Source organism: Ceratotherium simum, chromosome X (genome assembly GCF_057802395.1).
Source record: "Ceratotherium simum simum isolate JZ-2026a chromosome X, ASM5780239v1, whole genome shotgun sequence".
In the NCBI taxonomy this organism is placed as follows: Eukaryota; Metazoa; Chordata; class Mammalia; order Perissodactyla; family Rhinocerotidae; genus Ceratotherium; species Ceratotherium simum.
This window is the reverse complement of record NC_141940.1, coordinates 27,079,173-27,099,760: the sequence shown is the minus strand read 5'-3', so window position 1 is coordinate 27,099,760 and position 20,588 is coordinate 27,079,173. Positions and strand designations below refer to the sequence as shown.

Sequence of the window (20,588 nt, the reverse complement as noted above, 5' to 3'; positions counted from 1 at the left end):
TCATCTACTAGATTCTCTCCTGTCTCCTAGGGCTCTTGAGGAGCTACGGTGGGAAGATTTTGAAGTGGAACACTAGTAAAGACTTGGTAACAGAGTCTGAGGGTTGAGGGATGGTGGAGAAAGGGGAGCTGACAGCATGAGGAGCTTTTGGGGAGAAAATGACATTTTTAAAAGATGACAAAGAGGAAAGGAAGTTTGGAAATGAACACATTGATTCTTTTGTGAGTCAGTCACTGAATTAGATGCTTTCACATTCACTCTCTTATTTAATCCTTGTTCAATCCACAATCACTTTGTAGGGAGAGAAATATTAATATTCCCATTTTGTAGATGAGAAAACTTGGGTTCAGATTAAGAAAGTCACTCAACGTCACACACTGCCTATATGTGATGGAATATAGACTTGAGCCTGGACCTGTCTCCTAAGCCTGTGTTCCTGAACCATGCTATCTCACTCCCCTCATTTGTCAAGAGGCGGCCAGACTAGTCTCTGGCTACCCCATTTTCTCTAATGCTCCAACCACTTGCAATTTCAGTCTCCTGTGACTCCCGGATTTCTTCCTGACTCCTAGCCATAGACTATCCAAATGGAGACAAAAGATTTCCATGGGTGGTGGGGTAGGAAGAGATTTTGCCTCATCAGAATGGATAGAAATTTGGGAAGATTCTAGAACCATTTTTCTGGTTGCTCAAGGGTTTGGAAGCTTTCTGTTCCAGGCTCCAACCTATGTCACGCCAAATCCAAAGTTCTGAAGTAATCAGTGTACCAGTTGGTCCCCTGGGCACCTGCCCTATATCCCCTGCCCCATGTGTACCAGTTTGCTGTACACCAGCAGGAAGTTTCATTTCCCAGGTAGACCAGGAGGAGATGACAGGAAAAGGAGGATAGCTGGTGTGGGGAAGGATAAAACCTGTCTCTTTCAGAGTAGCTGGAGTAGGAGTGAAAGACTTGGGAGATAAAGAGGCTTATTTTTTCTCACCACTGGAGGAAGAGGTTAGGGAGAGAAGTCTACAACCCAAGAGTTTCATCTACAAGATGTTGTGGAGGGGACCACCCCCCAACTGAGATCCAGGCTGCACTGCCTGACTGGAAGGTTCTTTCCTTCCCTTAGGGCAGAGAGTGAAAGAAGAGTGGGGAAGAATTGATAGCCTCTGGTGTCATCATTCTGGGGCCTAGGCTGCTATGTGAGGCGGCAACACCAAGGGAGCAAGGCAGCTAGAGACAGTTTCCTCAAACCTTAATTTTCATTTCTCACCCTTATCCCAGTTCATTTGCACACCTCTCTGCTCTTTAGTCGGTGGGACTGAGCGTCCTTTTCATTAACCTTTTAGTTACTACTTTCAAGCACATACTTTTCCACATCTTCTAAAGCAATCAGCCGCACACGGCCCACCACTGCCCCCTCCTCTTGGCAAGCCCAGCGCAGCACTTGGGTAAGGGCAGGTACTCGCTTCCCAGAGCCGTGGGGCTTGGGGGTTGTTCACTGGCCCTGGGATCTCTGCTGTAAAAACTGAGCGGCACGACCAGACTGGGCATGCGCAGCATCTTCGGGCGCATTGTGATGGGAGCTGCTTCTCCGAGTCTCTACAAAGACTCCGGAGTAACCACTAACCGCCCCCGCAAGACCCCCCTTCTTTAAGACACACAAACGCAGGGGCAATGCAGCTTTTTTCTTTTTCTTTTTTTAAAGGGCCGGTTGCAACTTGAAATGCCAGTTCACGTGAGGGCTAGTGTATTTCTATTGATCCCATCTCTCGTGTTGACAAACGCCAGCGCCGAGGCTTTGCAGTCCGGGGCTGCAGTTTGCAGTGGAGCTAAGCGGTGTGCGGCTTTAATTCCACGTCAGATCAACTTTGATCAATATCCCCCTACCGGCCCAATTGGAAGAGCCCAATTCACCGCCGCTGAGCCTTTTCGCTCTTTGCTTCTTTTTGCCCCTCTTTAGACCCACCATCTTCTGGGGGAGAAAAGTCTAGGATTTTCTTTATAATTTATTTCTTTCTCTCTCTCTTTTGTTTCTTTGTTTTTATGTTTTTTGATGCTTTGTCCTTTTTGTTTTGTTTTGTGTTTTAGGTTTTTATTCTCTCTCTCTCTCTCTCTCTCTCCCTCTCTCTCTCGTAGTGGTAGGGAGAGAGATCGCTTTGGCGAACCGAGATTGCAGCCAGTGAACCCGCCTTCCAGATTGGTGTGAAGACAGAAGTGAGGTGGGGGGCGGGGAGGGGGTGTGAGAGAGCCTGAGATCGAGAGGGAGCGAGCGAGAGAGAGAGAGAGAGAGAGAGAGAGAGGAGGCGGTGGAGGAGGAGGACTAGTGTGGGGTGGAAAGGAAGAGTGAGTGAGAGCAAGTTGAGGGGAGGGGGTGTAAGAGCCGGCGAATTCTTTTTCTTTTTCTGTTATTATTTTGACGACTCCCGAGTTGCGCCTATGCTCTTGTCAGCTTCGTTTTAGGCGTAGCATGGCCAGGCAGAAGAAAATGGGGCAAAGCGTGCTCCGAGCGGTCTTCTTTTTAGTCCTGGGGCTTTTGGGTCATTCTCACGGAGGATTCCCCAACACCATCAGCATAGGTAAGCACGAGTGAGCCAGCCTGTCGAGCCGGGCGCTCTTCCACCCGAGACCACTGGCGTGGCTACTGCGGCCGTGGGTCCCTGTCCTGCATGGCCTGGGGAGGGGTCTGGGGACGGGGACCAGGCAGGAATCGCAGAGATCTGAGCCCCAGAGAGCTGGTTGGTCTGGGGAGCATCGGGGACCAGAGAGGGGTCTCCTGGGGCTGGGGGTAGTGGACTGCCAGGTTTTCGGAGCTGAGCGGAGCAGGGGAGGCATGTAGGAAGCTGAGAGGCTGCAAAGGGGCGAAGAGTCGCGGCTTTTCGGCTTGCTGCTCTGGACTTGGTCATGGCTTGCGTGCCGCCGCTGGAAGTTGTCCCAGGGTGATGCCGCCTGTCTGGCCGCGCCAGGGCGTGTAACCCGGCCCAGGGTGCCCCGTCCCACGTCTCCGGCTCCCCGGAGACAGGCTAGTGCTGGGGGGAGGCAGAAGCCCACTCTGGATGCCCCAGACCCAGGCAGCAACCGGGGTCGGTGGCGGATGGGGTAGGAGGCGGGAGTGAGACAAGGAGCTGAGCCACTGAGCGGTGAAGTCACGCAGACGACGAATTCATGAATTGCCGCTGTGTCTATCTGGAGCCCGGCTCCCGGGCGCTGGGAGGGAGTTCTCTCAACCTCTGTCTGTATTTACAAGTCGAGAAGTTAGAATTGTGGCCATTACTAAACCAAACCCCTGTATTGTCATGGAGTGGGGGGGTGGCTATGGGGAACAGGATGGGGCAGTAGGGGGAATGAAATTGTTTTTCTTCCCAACCTTTCCCTTTGCGCCAGGAAAAGATGAACCAGCTTGTGGAGATGGAAGTCCGAGTGGGGTGTGGGGGAGACAGGAGAGGAAGCTACTGCCTGAGAAAGAACGAAGTCCCATTCTGGGTTCCATTGCCCCACCCCAAAGCAGCCCCCTCTTCCTTCCTTCCCCTTTCCCCCTTCTCTCCAGCCTCTCCTCCTCTTCAGTCTAGAGGAAAACCCGGTTTCTCTTGTCCAAAATTTGACTTCACAAGAGTGTTCAAAGACACACAGGTTGAAAATCAATTATCATGACGCATCCCAGTACAACTGAAAGGTATCTCCCCAATTTCTAACCTGTGCTGGGGAGACACAAGCCAAATCTCGGTTCCCTTTGCTTATAGGTGGACTTTTCATGAGAAACACGGTGCAGGAGCACAGCGCTTTCCGCTTTGCCGTGCAGTTATACAACACCAACCAGAACACCACCGAGAAGCCCTTCCATTTGAATTACCACGTAGATCACTTGGATTCCTCCAATAGTTTTTCTGTGACTAACGCTTGTAAGTAGATCTGCTTTTCCTCCCTTTGGGACCTTGAGGACCTCATTTGCATTTTGCTTGTGGGACTTGGGGTCTGCATATGTGCCAGGGGTGGGTGATTGCCTCAGTAGACATTTTAGGGGCTCTAGTCAATCCAGGTTTCATGCAGCATAAATCAACTCTGGAGGATCCAGCTGGGGGAGGGACTTAAGGCAGTGCACAAAACTCTGTGGTGAATAACGTTTGATGCAAAAGTTTTATTTTCCTCCCTACTAAATTGGCGTTCCTTCCCCCACACCCTTTTTTTTTGGCTGGAAAAAATAGCATGGTTGTTCAGGGAAATTTCTTCAGATGGGATTAAAAAAAGAAGCCTCTTGATTGAGTCAATTCGGGATGTGCATTACTTGACTGTTAAAGCTAGCGCCTGACTGTAGAAATGAGCTGAATTTGACAATTGCCTAATATTATAGAGCCAAATATGAGAAGTTCTGCAAACAGGTGACCTTGAGGGACAGATCATGCTGGGTTACCTGGCCTGTTTCTGTCCTAAAATGTTACCTTTCTTACCGAGAGATCACTGATAGGAACTGATAAGACTGCAAACTGATTACAAGTGATGAATGCCTGGCAAACTGAGAGGAAGAGAGAAGACAGGGCTCAGGTGACTATTTGGAAAGCTATTTCTGTTCTGTCTCCCCTAGTGTTGTTCACCCCCCTCATTGTTAAGGACAAACTTAGAGCAAAAGATGGAGGGGGAGACTTGCAGCAGGAAAACTCGAATATCAAAAGGGAGGAATTTCATCAGCCCCAAAGCCATTTCTGAAATGCCTAGTTGTGCCCTGTGATTGTTATTGTTCCTCTGGAAAGGGGACATTTTGAGAAGGAAAACCATGGGAACCCAAATGACTAATAGCTGCTGGACACAGGTTTTCTTGAATGGAATGTTTTATGAGAAAGACTAAGAATTCTTCATCTAAGCTTATTTCACTATAAGTTTTCATAAAAATGAGGCTGATGATGGCATAAATATGTTTTGCTTTTATGGCTGATGTAGTGGTGATTTTTGTTTTTTGATTTTCTTTCAAGGGAGAAGTGATATTTATGTTTGGTTGGGTGAAACTTTGTATATGACTTTCTTCAAATTCTTCTGCCTCAAAGGATATGTGATTTCCAAAAACTGTTGAAAGGGTCTCCAAAGGCACAGGTTCCTTGGATTTAGAGACTTAAGTCAAGGGGATGGGGGTGAAGTACTTTGCAAAAATGTGACAGTTATCAGCTTTAAGAAAATTTTAGCTGAAGGTACAGTCCTTATATGAACATGTTTGAAATACTCTGTATTTGACATTCTTTGGCTTTCCGACATTGACAAAAATAGGAACTTATTAATTCCAGCTAAGTGTGAAAGTTACAAAATGTCTGTCTATACTTTGCATCTTATTTCGGTAATCCCAGCCTGTCTCTACAGCACTTACAACACACATCTGACTCGTAATCCTGCAGCACTGTGATCTTGTCAAGTGGCTGAATCTCAAATGAAGCTTCTTAAGTATCAATTAGAACAAATTTAAAACCAAATGCATGAAACTACCAGAATTTATTATTATTAATAACAAATTATATTTATTTCAATTAACTTTTGTGTCTTTCCACTGATGACTAGGATAAGAATGCCAATTGAATTCTCTGGAATGATTGATTTCCAAGGTTTTTGGTCTTGTTTTTTATGGTCAAATCAGATTGACACCTGCCAGCCCAGGGCCATTGGAACCCTACTCAAAGAACAATCAGGAAATGATCCTTGCCATGTGAAAAGCTCAGGTTTGAGAACAGGCAATAAGTCATCCATATTGGTGTTGAGTTGCCTTAATGCCTTAACTCTCAGGCAATAAAGGAACAACCATGGAAGAAAAAGATATTGATGAAATCCCCCCACCCTAAACCCACAGCACTTCTGCTTATAAGCTTACAAGTCTGGGTTTGGGCTGGAGGCTTGAAAGTGTGGGATAAGGGATGTGGTTCACTGGGAACACGAAAAACAAAACAAAAAGGTGACCTTGCCCTTAATTGTGCCAAATACACACATATGCACACATCGACAGGAGAAATATCCAGAAACCAGTGATGTGTACCCGGCTGCCTGTTGCACTCTTAGACTTTACAGCTCAGAAGACAGAGGAAAGCTGTCATCTTCTCTCGTCCCCAAAACAGTCCTCTCTGAATGTCACAGTCGTTGAATGGGGGCCAGGTCTTAAAGCTGTCTCTCGGCAGCGGCTGCCTAGAAGCTTAGTAGGAGAAAGATGGCTAGTTCAACCACAGTCTAATAGTCTCTGAATGCAGACAACTATCATTTCATGGGGCCAGGGAAATCCTGGAGGTGTAGCTCATTTCTCCACCTAGCCTTGATTGTTCTTTTTCTCATGGAAGTGAAGATCACATATCTCAGATATCAGCATACAATACTAGTTCAGTACCCGAGCCTGGCAGGTGACCCAGGTTCCATTCTGCCAATTGCACTATAGTGCAGAGAAAAAAAACCTGGATCCTCTGGCCTTCCCCTCTCTGGAGACCTAGAGAGAATTTGAGAAAACCCCAGATGACTCCAAAGCTGGTCGCCCACCTCACCTATCTGGTTCAGTATACAATAGAATGGTAAAAATTAAAGAAAATTTCCCTTTTTCCCATTCAGAATTCCTAGTTTCAGCTTCCCCTAGTGCTAGAATTGAGTTCTTCCCATGATCTTTCCTGCACCGTCAATCCTGAGTCAGGCACACACTTTTGGGGGCATAGGTATGCAGGTAGACAAATACCCAAAGAATAAACAAAGAGTGATGCCTTCTGTATGTGTCCCTGCTCTCTGCTGTCTCTCTGCATCCCCTCCCAAAGTATTCAGAGAGTTTCCTTGCAGTGAACCCCAGGCATCAGTTATTTAAAGACTCTTCTTCACCAGCAACCAATTTTTTTTTTTTTTTTGCATAGGCCCCAAGAGATTTGCTTAAGACAGACTCCAACTTCATTCCATGTCTTAAGAGGCCAATAAAAGCTTCTCTGGCTTTGAAAGGTGGTTCATTTAGGATCTCAGCTCAGAGGTGAATTGAAGTTTATCAAAGAGACATCTGATTTGGAGCACATGTTCCCATTTCATAAGGATTAATTGAGTTTTCTGCCTTACTTATCAATTTGGCTAGATAACCCCAGAAAGAAGGATGGTGTGAATATTATGATTTCATGATACATGCATTCATACACACACAGGCAGCCATACACGCATAATCAGTATATATGAAAAGAGATGTACACACATGTTTTAAGTTACATTTCTGTTCTTTAAAAAACAGATTTGATAGATGATTGGATCACAATAGTTCAGAAATAGCCAACTATTTTTTTCTATTCAGTGGGAAAGTATGATTTACTTAATAAATGGTGCTGGCATTATTGGCTATCCATTTGGAAGAAAATAAAATTGAGCCTGTATTACACCATGTAAAACAATCCACATGGGTTAAAGAAAGGTAATACAAAAGCATTAGAAGAAAAATTAGGAGAATAGTTACATAACTTTAGGATAAAAGAGGTCTTCCTAAGCAAGGCAGGAAACCCAGAAATCAAAACAGAAAAGATGTGTATACTTGACTACGTTAAATTAATTTAATTAAAGGAATAAGCAAGTTAATTTAAATAAACAATTAAAGTATTGAATTAAAAACTCTTGTATGGTAAAAATCATAACAAACCAAATAAAAAAACAAAAGACAAAAAAAAAAAAAAACGGATTTGATTGTCCTGGGGCTTTGGGGGCTGTAGAAACACCAAGGGACTGCTGGGTCCCAATGGCGTGGCTTTGCTGCCCTGGTTCCTCAGGAAATGCCTCCAATTCCCTTGAAGTCCCCTCTTGTGTCTTGCTGCTGTGCACTTGTAGTGCACTCCACACTACATCGCCCCAGCCTCTGCAGTGTCAGCTCATTAGCACACAGATCTCATATTCCCTCTCCGCACTGTCATTGCAAAAATTGCTGTTGTACACCTTTACAGCCAACAAATGTGCTCGTGGATTACGCACTGTTTGCAAGAAGCAAGGAAAAGGCAAATGTAACCTTAAAGGTTATTCACCACGGAATTGTGCTGTAAACGCATTGGCTTAAATAAAAATCTGTTGATGGAGGCGCACTAGTGAGGGTTGGACTGAGAGTGGGACTTAGGAGTGCAAGCTGTAATGGAGCCCCAGGCAAAATCCCTTTTGCTGGCTAAATCTAACTCATTAGCTGCAAATTTTTCTTCCATTCTTTTTTTTTTCAAGCTATTTGAAATATACCTGCTAACTGAGAGCACACTCCTTTTATAACTGACTGCGTTTCGCTACCAAGTGTACTTAGCTGAGACAGGTTTCCGTCTCTTGCCCACAGAGTCACAATCTAATTATCTAATTATTCTAATTGCCAAGATCCATTTAACTGTTTAAGTCCATTTGGGAAGGAAATGTCTCCCTGATCCTATTCTCTGCTTTTTGGTGGGTTTTTCTTTTGTTTTTGTGTTTGCCCTTTTCATGTAATCTTTGCAACCAGAGCGAAGACCCACAATATCTCAGCTCCTGCCCTCGAACAGATCTTCCCATACTAACCAACGCTGACTGCTCCAGCTCCACTTCCCACCCCCACTCCCCCATCTATGCACCTTTGCTGCTCTCCTTCTCGCCTCTGTCTGCTGGCCAGTCTTCAATAAGTTCACTGGCTTAGCTCACTTCTCAGCCCTTCTGGCCAGCTGGCTTAGCCCACTGAAGCAGGAAGAGGTCGCCTCAATGGTGCCAGTCAGAGATTTAAGTCACCTTCTCACACGGTTTATTATGGTTTTTTTTTTAATCTATTCTTTATGTGGAGAGGAGGGAGGAAGGTGATGCTGTTCATCTGGGCCATAAAAATAGATGGCAATCAGCAGGCTGTAAAGGTGAGCCTCCAGCAAAGTGCATTACCTCCCCTAGAAGGCAGCTTCCTGTTGATCTACTAAGTGGAGGGCGGGGGAGACAGGAAGGGTTTGAGGGGAAGGAACAAAGAAAACTATTTTGTTCTCTATCTATGCTTACTGCCAAATGAGCCACGGTTTTTTTTCCTTTCAGCAATTTTAACTTTTCTCCTTAAAATGAAACTAGTTTTCCACATCCCCCACCTCTGCCTCCATCTGAGGTTGTTTCCTTAATTCTGCATTTCCCTCCCTACTCCCAAGACTGGATGAGAATAGTAGGGGCTGGTTGAGATTTTTATATGTTTTTGGCTCCTGATATATTTTTAAATTCCATTATTTTGGGTAGTCAAAGGTGATTGTCTGGTTTCATTTTAACAGATTGAAAAATAAGTGAAGCTGCCGAGACATCGTTATTGGTATTCCTTTGTGGCTAAGAGATTTGTCATTTCTATACAATTGGTTAAAGGATTAAAAGACAGCATGGATTTTAAGAGAGGGCTGGGATTTTAGAAGATAGAATTCGTAATTTTGTGGGAAGGGAATAAACATGCTTATTCAGATGATTGAACTCTGAACTTCTTAGATTGAGACTGCAAATATATTAGAAGGACCATTCATAAAACTTTCTATCTTTTCTGAAGGTCAGGAAAATTATCTGCATACTTTACTTGGTCCAATAAAAAAATCAAGTTTTGACTTTAATCCTTTGGCTTTGATACCTTGGGTCTAATTATATAAAATGTCCATAGGAGGGTGCAATTAAAACCCTAGGTGGGCGCAATGGGTATTCTTCAACAGGAATGTGGGAGTTGTGCAGACACAAAAGGAACTCCCTCCCTCCTTAGGAAATGTCTGGGCTCCAGACAAAGAGATACAAATAGCCTTGCCTGTGTGTGGGATGAGCCTTGAGCTAGAGCAGCAGCCCCCGCCCCCGAAAGGGGTCAACCTACTTGGCAAAATGTTAACGTGAACAGAATTTGTCTTCCTCACACTTCTACCTCCTCTTCTTTTGCCATTATTTTTCCCTCCTGCTCTGTCTGCCCAGCTCATGCCCTTTGGCTGGTCTCTAACTTACTGGCCGCTGATTCTGGTATCCTATCCACGATAAACTTACCCAGGGACTGTGCTCTGCCCTGGACTTTTCCAGACCTAATGCTCCTTCTCCATCAGAATATCTTTCTTCTTGGCCCATCCTCCTGAGGGCCTGCACTCTACTTTGGGGGTTATGGCATTTTATCTAATACAGGAATCTAGCTGAAAGTAGCTGATAAGGGGTTAATACACCTAATGGGGGGATATTTGCTTTAAAACCAGGGACTGTGGGAACCATAATGCCTCAATTTCAAGGAAAGATATTCAAATGGGGATGTTTCTGGACATGATGCACAGAGTGGCTGTTCACTCTACCCAAATTAAAGACCGCTGGCTCTGGGCATGGAAGACCTCTACAGGCCAAAGTAAAAAGCTACCTGCACATGGTAGGTTCACTGTAAGAACACCCAAGGCATAGGACGGGTGCAGCTTCACTATGTTGAACTTAAAAGCCTTTGTGATAATTTGGGAAGCAGCCAAATTTCATAAAAGTTCATTTTATTAAGCTGGTAAATATGTACAGCTTTTTGTATGTCAATCATACCTCAATAATGTCATTTTTAAAAAAGTGTACTTTTTATATGTACTACCAAAACAAAAAAAGAGCCTGTTGTAGAGTCTGAAGGTGCCTCTGTGGGCATTGGCAGGAGATGCACTGGCATGGAAAGGAGGCCATAGGAGGGGTGAAAGGTGGTGAGAAATCTGGGTCTCAGACTGAAAGTTTCCTTTCCAGGGATGGCATGTGAAATGCAATGGTTATGAGGCAGCATCCACCTCACAGTGCTCAACAGTAGCTCTGGAAGGACTTGGAAGCATAGCTGAGCAGTGTCTCCACCCCACACCCTCCATCCCTCCCTTGCCTTGTGTCAAGTGTGCACTCTGGCTTCCCTCCCAATGGAAATAACCAGAATACTTTCTTCTGGATTTTCATTTGAGCATTGGTCAGAGGAGTTTTATATCCCTCGGCCTGGACCTCCCTTCTCCTCAGTTCCTAACTGCCACTGACTTCTTTAGCAATTGTCCTCAACACAACCATCATTTGTCCTCATTTGGAGGGGGCATGGGAACAAGGATAAGGATGAAGAGAGAAAACACAGCTGGTAATGACCTCTTAACCCTACGGGGCACAATTCAGTCTAGAACAGCACTTCTCAACCTTTCATGTGCACACCAGTCACCTGAGGATCTTGTGAAAAATGAAGATTCTGATTCAATAGGTCTGCAGTGGGGTCCAATAATTTGCATTTCTAGCAAGCTCCCAGGTGATGCCAGTGCTGGTGGTACTCAAACCACACTTTGAGTAAGAAGGGTCCAGAACAGGGAGACTATGATTACCAAAGAAAAAGGCTCTCCCAGATATGCTCTTACCTACATCTGTGCCTTCTTGCCTTCCAACGAAGGTTCGGTAAGAGACACATTTGGCTTATTCTAACTCAAAGATGTCCCTATCATATTCCCAACGACCCTGTGTCTGTTTCAGCCATGACTGTAGGTGGAATGATTAGATATCTGATGAGAGTATCTACTTAGAGCTGCTTTTTGTAGGGATTTGGAACAGAGACTGGAATGCAGGCTGAGAGAGGAGGTAGCTCATGAGCCAGGATGATAGTTTCTTGGCTTCTTGCCATACACCAAAGTGTCGCTTTTAGAAAAAACCTGCCCAGGAGAGCTAAGATTGGCATGCAGTTCCAACTGCCTTTCCACTCTGCTTCTCTGGGTCAAAGTATGCCAGAAGGAGGCATGTAGCATCTGCTCCTCAGCTGTCTAACTTCCCATAAACAGGGTTAGAAACAAGAAGTACAATGCAACCAGAATTCTGTCTGGTTCCCTAAGAGCCTGAAAAATTGACTCCATTTTCAAGGCCGGTGCCAGGCACTCATTGTGAGGTAGAGGGGAGGAAAGGGAAATAACGTCACTTTCTAACATATCTGAGCAGAGGACTGCTCCGGGGAAGACATTAAAATCTTACTCTGTTATTTGAGGACTGCCAAATGGCACCCTATTACCCAAAATATTGCCCCCCTGAACAGTCTGCCATTAGTCTGAAATTCCACAAATTCATTTATTTGTGTAACTGCACTGAAGGCCTGTGCTAAAATGCAAGCATGCTATCTGGAAGGGAATAAGTTAAATCCTTATCAGCCGTTAATATTTCGACCAGAAGTCTTTGGTCAGATTACTACATACTTGCAGGATCCTTGGAGGAGGTTTTCCAAGACAGGTAGGTGACCCAGAACAAGGCACCTAGCCACGGAAGTGGGGCACCAAATGAATAGTGGGTATTCAGTGGGCACTAGGAGACTCTTAAAGATGAGGAAGAGTCCCTCAAATATACTTCATCTATTTTGCAACATTTGACCTTCTCCATGGATAAATTCTGGTAGTTTATTCACTAAGATTTTAGTTGCCTTTGACCCTTCAAGTCACACCCTTCTTATAGTAGTCGGTCTGTTTTCTCTTCCATGCATGGTGTTTGCTGCAATAGATGATCTCAGCCTCTGGATTCTCCACAACTACTGTTGGATATTTTCAGAAGTGAAATCAGTTTTTGATGGGTGGTGGTGAGGGTTTTTTTTTTTTAACCTTTAAAAAAATTGTTGTAATCAAAAATAGTCCTCTTCCAATTATCTGTGATTGTCTGCTCTACTTCGCCAATTACTCATTGCAACCAGGGCCATCATCCTTGCAGCTGCCCAGAAAGGAATCAGGCTACCAGCAATGGATGAGACAGGAAGGTATCAGGATCCAGCCTGCAGAGGATTAATTTTGTGGATGTGGGTGTGGGTGAACACTTTTGTAAGTTTAAAGTAGAAAGGCCCCTAACATCCACAGTCAGCCAGTCCCTATTACAGATTCTCAAATATTCTTATATCCCATTGCTATTTCCAAAGCTACTTGTTGGTTAGTTTAAAATTGTGTTTCTTGAATTGGAACACTTGCATCAGAATCACCAGAGATGCTTGTTAAACATACGAAGGCCTAGGTCACACTCCAGGTGTATTAAATCAGCCTTTTTTTTTTTTTCTGATGAGGAAGATTGTCCCTGAGCCAGCATCTGTGCCCATCTTCCTCTATTTTGTATGTGGGTCACTGCCACATCATGGCTTGGTGAGTGGTTTGTAGGTCCATGCTCAGGATCCGAACCCCCGGACCCGGGGCCGCCAAAGCAGAGCATGTGAACTGAACCACTACACCACTGGGCTGGCCCCCAAGGATAGGCGTTTTTATCAAGCTCTATGGGTGATTTTAATGCACACTCAATTTGGGAATTATTAGTTTAATTAGCCCTGGTACTGCAAACAGAGATATATAGATTCAGATTGAATATTTATGGAGCACCCACTAAGCACCGGGCATTATACCAGGCACTTTCACATATGTTACTTCTGTAAGTGAGGTGCTATTGGCCCATGCAAGCATTAGTGAGTTTGGCTCTCAGGTTGGAAATCAAAGACTTGAAAGAACTAAGAGACTAGCCTCAAGTCATAGTCTCTGAGGTAAACAAAGCAAAAATGCTCTTTGAGATAGTAAGTAGAGCCAAGGAAATTATTTTCATTTTGACAACACTTCCTCTCTTCTTTGCTTGTTAGCTAATGGTTGGTCCTCAGCCATGCTATAAACTAGATGTCATGGCAAATGCCAACTTATTTGTTAAAAACAGAGGTATTCCAATCAGTTTATACAGCATTCATTGTGCCATTCTTTCTATCAACAAATTTAAAACTGGGGCTGAAATAATAACAATAACTACCATTCATTGTACCCATACCATGTAGAAGACACTGCACTAAGCATTTTACATGCCTTACTTATCCCATGGAATCATCACAACATCACTAGAAAGTAGATACTCTCATCCTCTTTATAAAAGAGGAATCAGAGGTGGTTAAAAATATATATAGCATCTAGCTCAAGGTCACACAGCTGGCTAATTAGTGAAGCCAAGATTATACCTGAGATCTTCCTGCCCCTGGAGCCTGGACTCAATTTCAACTGGGGTTAAAATCTCAAATAATTACAGAGGCTGAGTGGATCACATAAATGTGGGAACTGGGCCAGGTATGGAGTGGTAGGGCCTGTGGCAATCTGGAGAGTATGTGCCCTTACCTGAAGACATTCAAATCCAATTTTTTGAAACCGCTGTGGGACAAACAAAACATCTGCCACAGGACTTGGGGCAGTGGGAGGTGGCAGGTGTGAGTTTCTGACCTCTGCACTACACTATTCACCTCCCTCTAGCAGCTAAGTTACTGGTGGGGGGAGGCTCTATTAATTGGTAACTATAATTACTGAGAAAGACAGAAAATCTCTTCTTAATAAAAAACCTATTTTGACTTTCTCTTAGTGTGCTATCAAGGTACCTCAATGTGGCAGAACTTTCTCTCCTTTGTGCACATACTTATGGTCCTACAGGCATTTCATGGCTGAGTGCCAGCTCAACCTTGACTAACCTTCCCCCAGGCAATGCTGAGGCCTGCAGCAAGGTCAGAACGCTGGCACAGGGTCATTAACAAGTGCTCAGCAGGTCAGAAGAGGTACTTCTAGGGGGTGCTGTAAGGGAACTGCTTAGATTCTGGTACATGCGAATCCCAGACCCACAACTGGGAGGCTGCTGGGTCAAGTAAGGCTCTGTCAGCATTCACCCAGGGTAGGAGCTTCCCGTAAACCCCAAGACAGAGGCTTACCAACTTTAGACCAAGGTCCAAAATAGAGATGTATAGCTACTTGTCTGGAGTTGTAAACTGACCTATGCCAACTTGGTCATTCACAATCATTAGGTGTGTTTTGTTGGATATCAATAGCCTGCCATAGAGTGAGGGCTATAGGTCTTCTCTCCATAACCTCACTACCAGGTTTAAAAGTAAGCCTCAGACAAAATTCTGTTTCTCATTAAAATAATGGCAAGCAGGCATTAAAATAATTGGACAGCCTGTTCTGTAGGTTCAGTCAAATCCAGCTCCCTTTCCTTTTAGGTGCTCCAACTGCACCTTGCGTGAAGTTTCACTTGAGGCAGACAAAACAATATTCTAGTGGCAGGATGCAGCTAACCAAGAATCCTCATTAGTGGCTGCCCACAGGACTATTTACAAATTAACCTAGGGTACCATTTCTAAGGGATAACACTATAGAGCTTGTTAGATCCTTATATCTTCTTTTTGCTACTTTGGGAACACCTCTACCACATTTCTAGCCAACGTTATGTGTACATAACGTTGAACACTACTGACTTCACCAATGAGAAATTTAATGTTAATTAACAAAGAATCTGGTATTCATTAGAGATAAAGATTCCTGAAGTGCTTGTAGAACCACTTCTTTTTTTTTTTTCTGTGAGGAAGATCAACCCTGAGCTAACATCCATGCCAATCCTCTTCTTTTTGCTAAGACCGGCCCTGAGCTAACATCTGTTGCCAATCCTCCTCCTTTTTTTTTCCCTTTTTCTCCCCAAAGCCTCAGTAGACAGTTGTATGTCACATTTGCACATCCTTCCAGTTGCTGTATGTGGGACACCACCTCAACATGGCCAGACAAGCCGTGCGTCGGTGTGCGCCTGGGATCTGAACCCGGGCCACCAGTAGCGGAGCATGTGCACTTAACCACTAAGCCATGGGGCCGGCCCTGAACCACTTCTTGATTAGAATTTTTAAATGCTAGATAACCACTCCTGCACTGTGTATTTCCCAGTAAGGGTAACTGACCACCCCAAAGGTGTAGATTCAGACTAAATAACCCACATATATACCACACAATTTATATTGAAGTCTTATAAAGTAAATTACAGAAAATATCACATTTGTGATACCATGTTTCTTATGGCCTTGGGAAGCAGTAAAAGCTGTAGGGGGATTAGGGGTATAGTGGAATAAACAATGGAGCAGGAATTAGAAGATCTGGGTTCCAGTCTCAACTCTGCCACCAACTGCCTGGATGGCCTTGGACAAGTCACTTCATTCTCTGGTTCTGGTTTTATCATTTGTAAAATGGGAAGTTCTTCTGGATGGTCCCTGAGGAGGCTTCCATTTTTGACATCCTACCATTCACTCTTGTCCAGTTCCTACGACCTCCCCTTCTAGTAACAGTCTCACTTCATTTCTTACTGAGGAAAGATCATCTAAAACAAAGCCCCTCAAATTCTTCTATATAGAGAAATTTCTGTTCATGTTCATCTAGTGTCTGCATTTATAAGACTACGATGAAACTATTGAATCCTTGAAACCAATGGACAGGGCTTCCAGCCAATTGTGGCTTATCCTTGCTTGCATCTCAACTCTTCCACTTACTACCTGTGAGACCTTGGGGCAACTTACTTAGCTCCACTGTCTCAGATTTCCCAGTTATAAAATAGGGATGGGGATAATAATAGTCCTCGCCTCATAGGGTTGTTGAGAGTTTTAAATGAGATAATTCGCAAATCCACATAAAGTACTTAGAATACTGCCTGGCACATATTGGATCTTATTATTATCAACATAATATTAGCTTAAAATCATTTGAGCTTTTTGGCCTAAAAACAGAAACCTAGTTTCATTTGAAAAGTAAAATCTCTTATCACTTTAGGGACCAGATTTCCTTCCCAAACTGCTGTCCTGTGAGCCTTTCTACAGTTCTCAGCTCTTCCCCAAACCCAAGATTATTTTTTTCTGCCAAGAAAGCCATCATAGCACCCCTCCAGATCACCAGCCTACCACCGTGACCTCCTACATCTCTCACCCATGCATCCAAATTTTCCCACTCAGTTTGCCTTTTGTGAGTGACAGTTACTCAGATACTCTGTGGTCAAAAAGCTCAGAGATGCATTTTTCTCCATAATCTAAGGACTACGGGTTCAAGGGAAGACCTAGAGTCTTCTTTCCCAAATATACTATCTTCACCTCTAATTCTATCTGCTTCCAATCACAAAATGAGTCATCCTGTCTGTTCTTTTGTGACAATCCATTATCCAAACAGTATACCAGTAGTCTCCCTGACTTCCAAAAGGCCCAAGAGGCATCCACATGTATTCTGACAGTTGATTCAGAAGAAAACACTTGGACAAAGCACCCAGGGGACTGGCTGTGCAGGCCCTAGAGCTTCTTTTAGAAATGGGGCTGCCCACTGAGGGACACAAGGAAAAGCAACAAGGAACTGCTCAGAGTCTCCCTGAAGGAAGCCCCTTCATTTCCTTGGGCACTGCAAGGCCATTAATGAGTGAGATTTCTCAGTGAGTCTCAGAGTCAAGAGCCCAGAGAACTAAGGAGAGAGGCACTCCATACTGCCCATTCTCCTCTAGAGAGGGCATTGCCCTGGCACATACACATTGCATACATCTTTCCCTGGTCCTTCCTGCTTCCTGGGGACGCTTAGCATTTGATAATCCTTTTAGTCTCTTGCCATCCAGATGATGACAGGTAAACAGAGACCCACTACTGGCACATCGCTAAATCTAGTCAACCCTTTGATTAAATAGCACAGCCTCTTACAAGAGTTCAGTCCACTTTGTGCAAGAGTCACTAAGGGTGTCCTTTGATCTCCTGGTTTCTGTCAGTCCTAACTCTCACTGTCCCTAGTTCTTCCCTCTACTGCCTGTAGATCTATAGAACATGAGAAAAAGAAAACAATGAGCAAAGTTGAGCTTTCTTCCGGGTAAAGAGACCTGGAGCCGCCCAGTTCTTTATACACTCACTCCTGGCCCTTGGGTTTTACACCTAACTCTCTGGAGCAAGGGGTTGCTGTTTGACCCTTGACTTACTAGGCTGTTTCTCCTACTTAGTTTGGAAGCAACCAGAAGGCAAAGAATGGCTCTAAGTGGGACTGCCTACCATTGACTCTTGGCTCTGTCTCTTACTAGCTATATGACCTTGGGCAAATTACTTAACTACTTTGAACCTCTTTTTCCTCATCTGTGAAATGATAGTGAATATGATAGTAACTACCTTATAAAATTGTTGTGAATATTAAATGAGATTATCCTTGGAAAATATTGACCATGATTCCTGGCATATAGCAAGTGTCCAATAAATGGTAGCTATTATTAACACAGTATTGAGGTGGTTGGTAAGTGGGGGAAAGGAATAGAATTAGTCAAAACCAAGCAGTGGAATAGATTCTTCCCATCTATGACCATCCCTAAAGCCTTCCAAACTAATATGTACCCTCTGTGAATCTGTAGCTGGAACCAGGCCAGATAGGGTCATGTTTGAGTATTCATAATACTACCTTAGACATAAGGGATTTGCTTTGGGGCAAAGCAAAGGAGAAAGAAAGAATTGACTTGATGTCGCCAGAAGCCAGGGCATACACACCACTAGGTTTAATCATGCCATCATTGAGTGGCATTGTTTAGAAGGATATGATCCCTACTGATTTTTTCTCTGAACCAGTATGCTTTAGATAAAGCAGTATGGATAGTAATATGATAACCTTGGCACTTGCTGGCTTGAAGGAAAGAACAAACTTTCTTCAAATGTAAAAACTATGATAAAGTGACTGAAAGTGGGAGACTGGAAAAGTGGATTCTGGAATTTTCACTTAGACAAGGAAAACTGTGGTGCCAGTTGAGCTCTCCCAGCCATGATTTTTCTGAGTTCTTTTAATTAAGAGTGATGTGTGGATGGAAGTTTAGAGCATATCAGTTTGAGTGGATGAATTTTCTTCTTTTGATGTTGCTTGCCTAAGTCAGACCAAAAATAGCAAAGGAAGGAAATATGGAAAAGGTTAAAAGAGAAATTTTGCTAATGTGATTTTCCAGCATTTCAGTCTCCATTCTCTCCAGAGCAAAGGTTAACTAGCCGATTCCACAAGCACAGACTCACTAGAAAGGATCATGCTGAGGACCACTAGGCAATACAGTCTTTTTCCTATCCTCTCTTCGTTTGTATTCTGGCGCTGATCTACCAGCATGCTGTCTCCAGCAGGCCCAAATGGGTGATGAGCAAAAGCAATTTTTTTCCTTCATATCCTAGGGTGCCCTTTCTCCACCTGTATCACCTCTTCTTCTCATTTCCCATCCAAGCCCACTGTTATGTTGTCTTGTGGGATCACTGATCTTTTTTTTTTTTCTAAGATAAGGAAACTGAGGAACAGAAAGGCTAAGTGACTTGTCCAAGGTCACACAGCTAGTGGATGGCTGAGCTGAGATTATAATGCAGGTCTTCTAACTCTTGACACTACTCTAAAGATGTCTTCCCAACATAATCCTTCTTCTTTTAACTTTCATTGCTACACAATGATATTATATATGAAAATAATGACAGCCCTGTCTTTTTTAAATAGGTGGCAGAGAGGAAGAATAAATCTACAGCAAGTAAATTAGAAATGCAGTAAAGCATGAGTTTCAGGGGCCATGGTTAACAGTGTCTTCAATTTAGTGCCTCCAATGTTAACCTGTCATTTTGCCACCAACTGATTTATAGTCAGGAATGAGCAAAACAAAGTCTTGAAGTCCTGTTATAGATCACAGACTGTTGGAGATAGATCAAGTAATTCTAGTCCAAGTACCTCATTTTGTGGATGGGAAAAGTGAAGCCAAGAAAGAAGACATTTGCCAAAGGTGATGTAGCTCCCTAGTGGCAGAAACAAGATGAGAATCTAGAGTGCCAGGCTCCCAGAGTGGGGTCTTTTCCACCATGTTTTGCAACCTTACCAGCAGAGTGTTGTACTAAAGCTATACCACAGGTTTTATTACATTACCATTTGCTGGTATCTTTTTTTTCTCTAATTGTTTCATACCCCAAGTAGATTTTTTAAATGTAGGACATTTTTTATGATTATAGAAGTTAAAATGTAAAATTAACTCATGCTCATTATTTTTAAAAACGTCAAAAAAAAACTTCAAATATAGATAAGAAAAAACATACAAGTAAAGAAAAAAGTCACCCCAAATTGGGTTTTACTGTATGTACATATTTGTATCCTGTCTTTTTACTTTATATTATAGTGGGAGCATTTTTCCAGACCCCTTAAATGTTCTTTGAAAATTTGATGTTTTAATATTTGTAAATTATTGTATCACATAGAGTCATTTTATGACATATATATGCCCTGATTTATATAACCCAATTTTATGCATTTAGGTGAATTCCCAATGCACTGAGGTTTACAATTATGCCTCGACCTCCCATAATATCTGCATCCTAGCACAGGTCTGAACACATAGTAAGTACTTAATAAATATTTGCTGACTGGTCAGTTGCCTTGACCTTTCTGGAATGAACATTATTATTATTCCTCCACCAGATAGGGCAACCAAAGAGAGAACTTGACCTCTATCCTCTTTAAGGTATATGTTGTATAACCAAGACAGGTAGGATAGCAATGTTGGTCATGCTCAGAAGTCAGACTCTCTGAGTTCAAATCCTGGATCCATCACTTTCCAGTTGTATAACCATGGGTGAGGAACTTAACCCCTCCAAGCCTCAGTTTTTCTGTCTGGCAAATGGGGAAAGTGGTAGTACCCACCTCATAAGGTTGTGGTAAAAATTAAATGATAAAATATGTGGAAAGTGCTTGATATATAGTGAGCAATCAAACAAATATTAGTTGCCATTATTAATATTATATTTGTCAAAGGGAAAAACCCCCACACTTGGAGTCAGAAGATCTATGTTCTTGTTCCATCTCGGTGATTATCTAGCCTGATGACCTTGCATGAGTTATTTTACTGGTCTAGGTCTCAGTTTCTTCATCTACAAAATGGGAAT

At 43.4% G+C, this 20,588-nt stretch overlaps 1 protein-coding gene across 1 annotated transcript in view; it reads left to right on the top strand.

The window, feature by feature from the left end:
• The first annotated feature begins 2,335 nt into the window (after window positions 1-2,335).
• GRIA3 (glutamate ionotropic receptor AMPA type subunit 3) overlaps window positions 2,336-20,588 on the top strand; it is a 271,774-nt gene continuing 253,521 nt past the window's right edge. Inside the window, exons 1-2 of the mRNA XM_004437326.3 lie at window positions 2,336-2,562; window positions 3,724-3,882. Coding sequence (XP_004437383.1) covers window positions 2,454-2,562; window positions 3,724-3,882 — 268 coding nt within the window. The 5' untranslated portion in view covers window positions 2,336-2,453. The remainder of the gene's footprint in view (window positions 2,563-3,723; window positions 3,883-20,588) is intronic.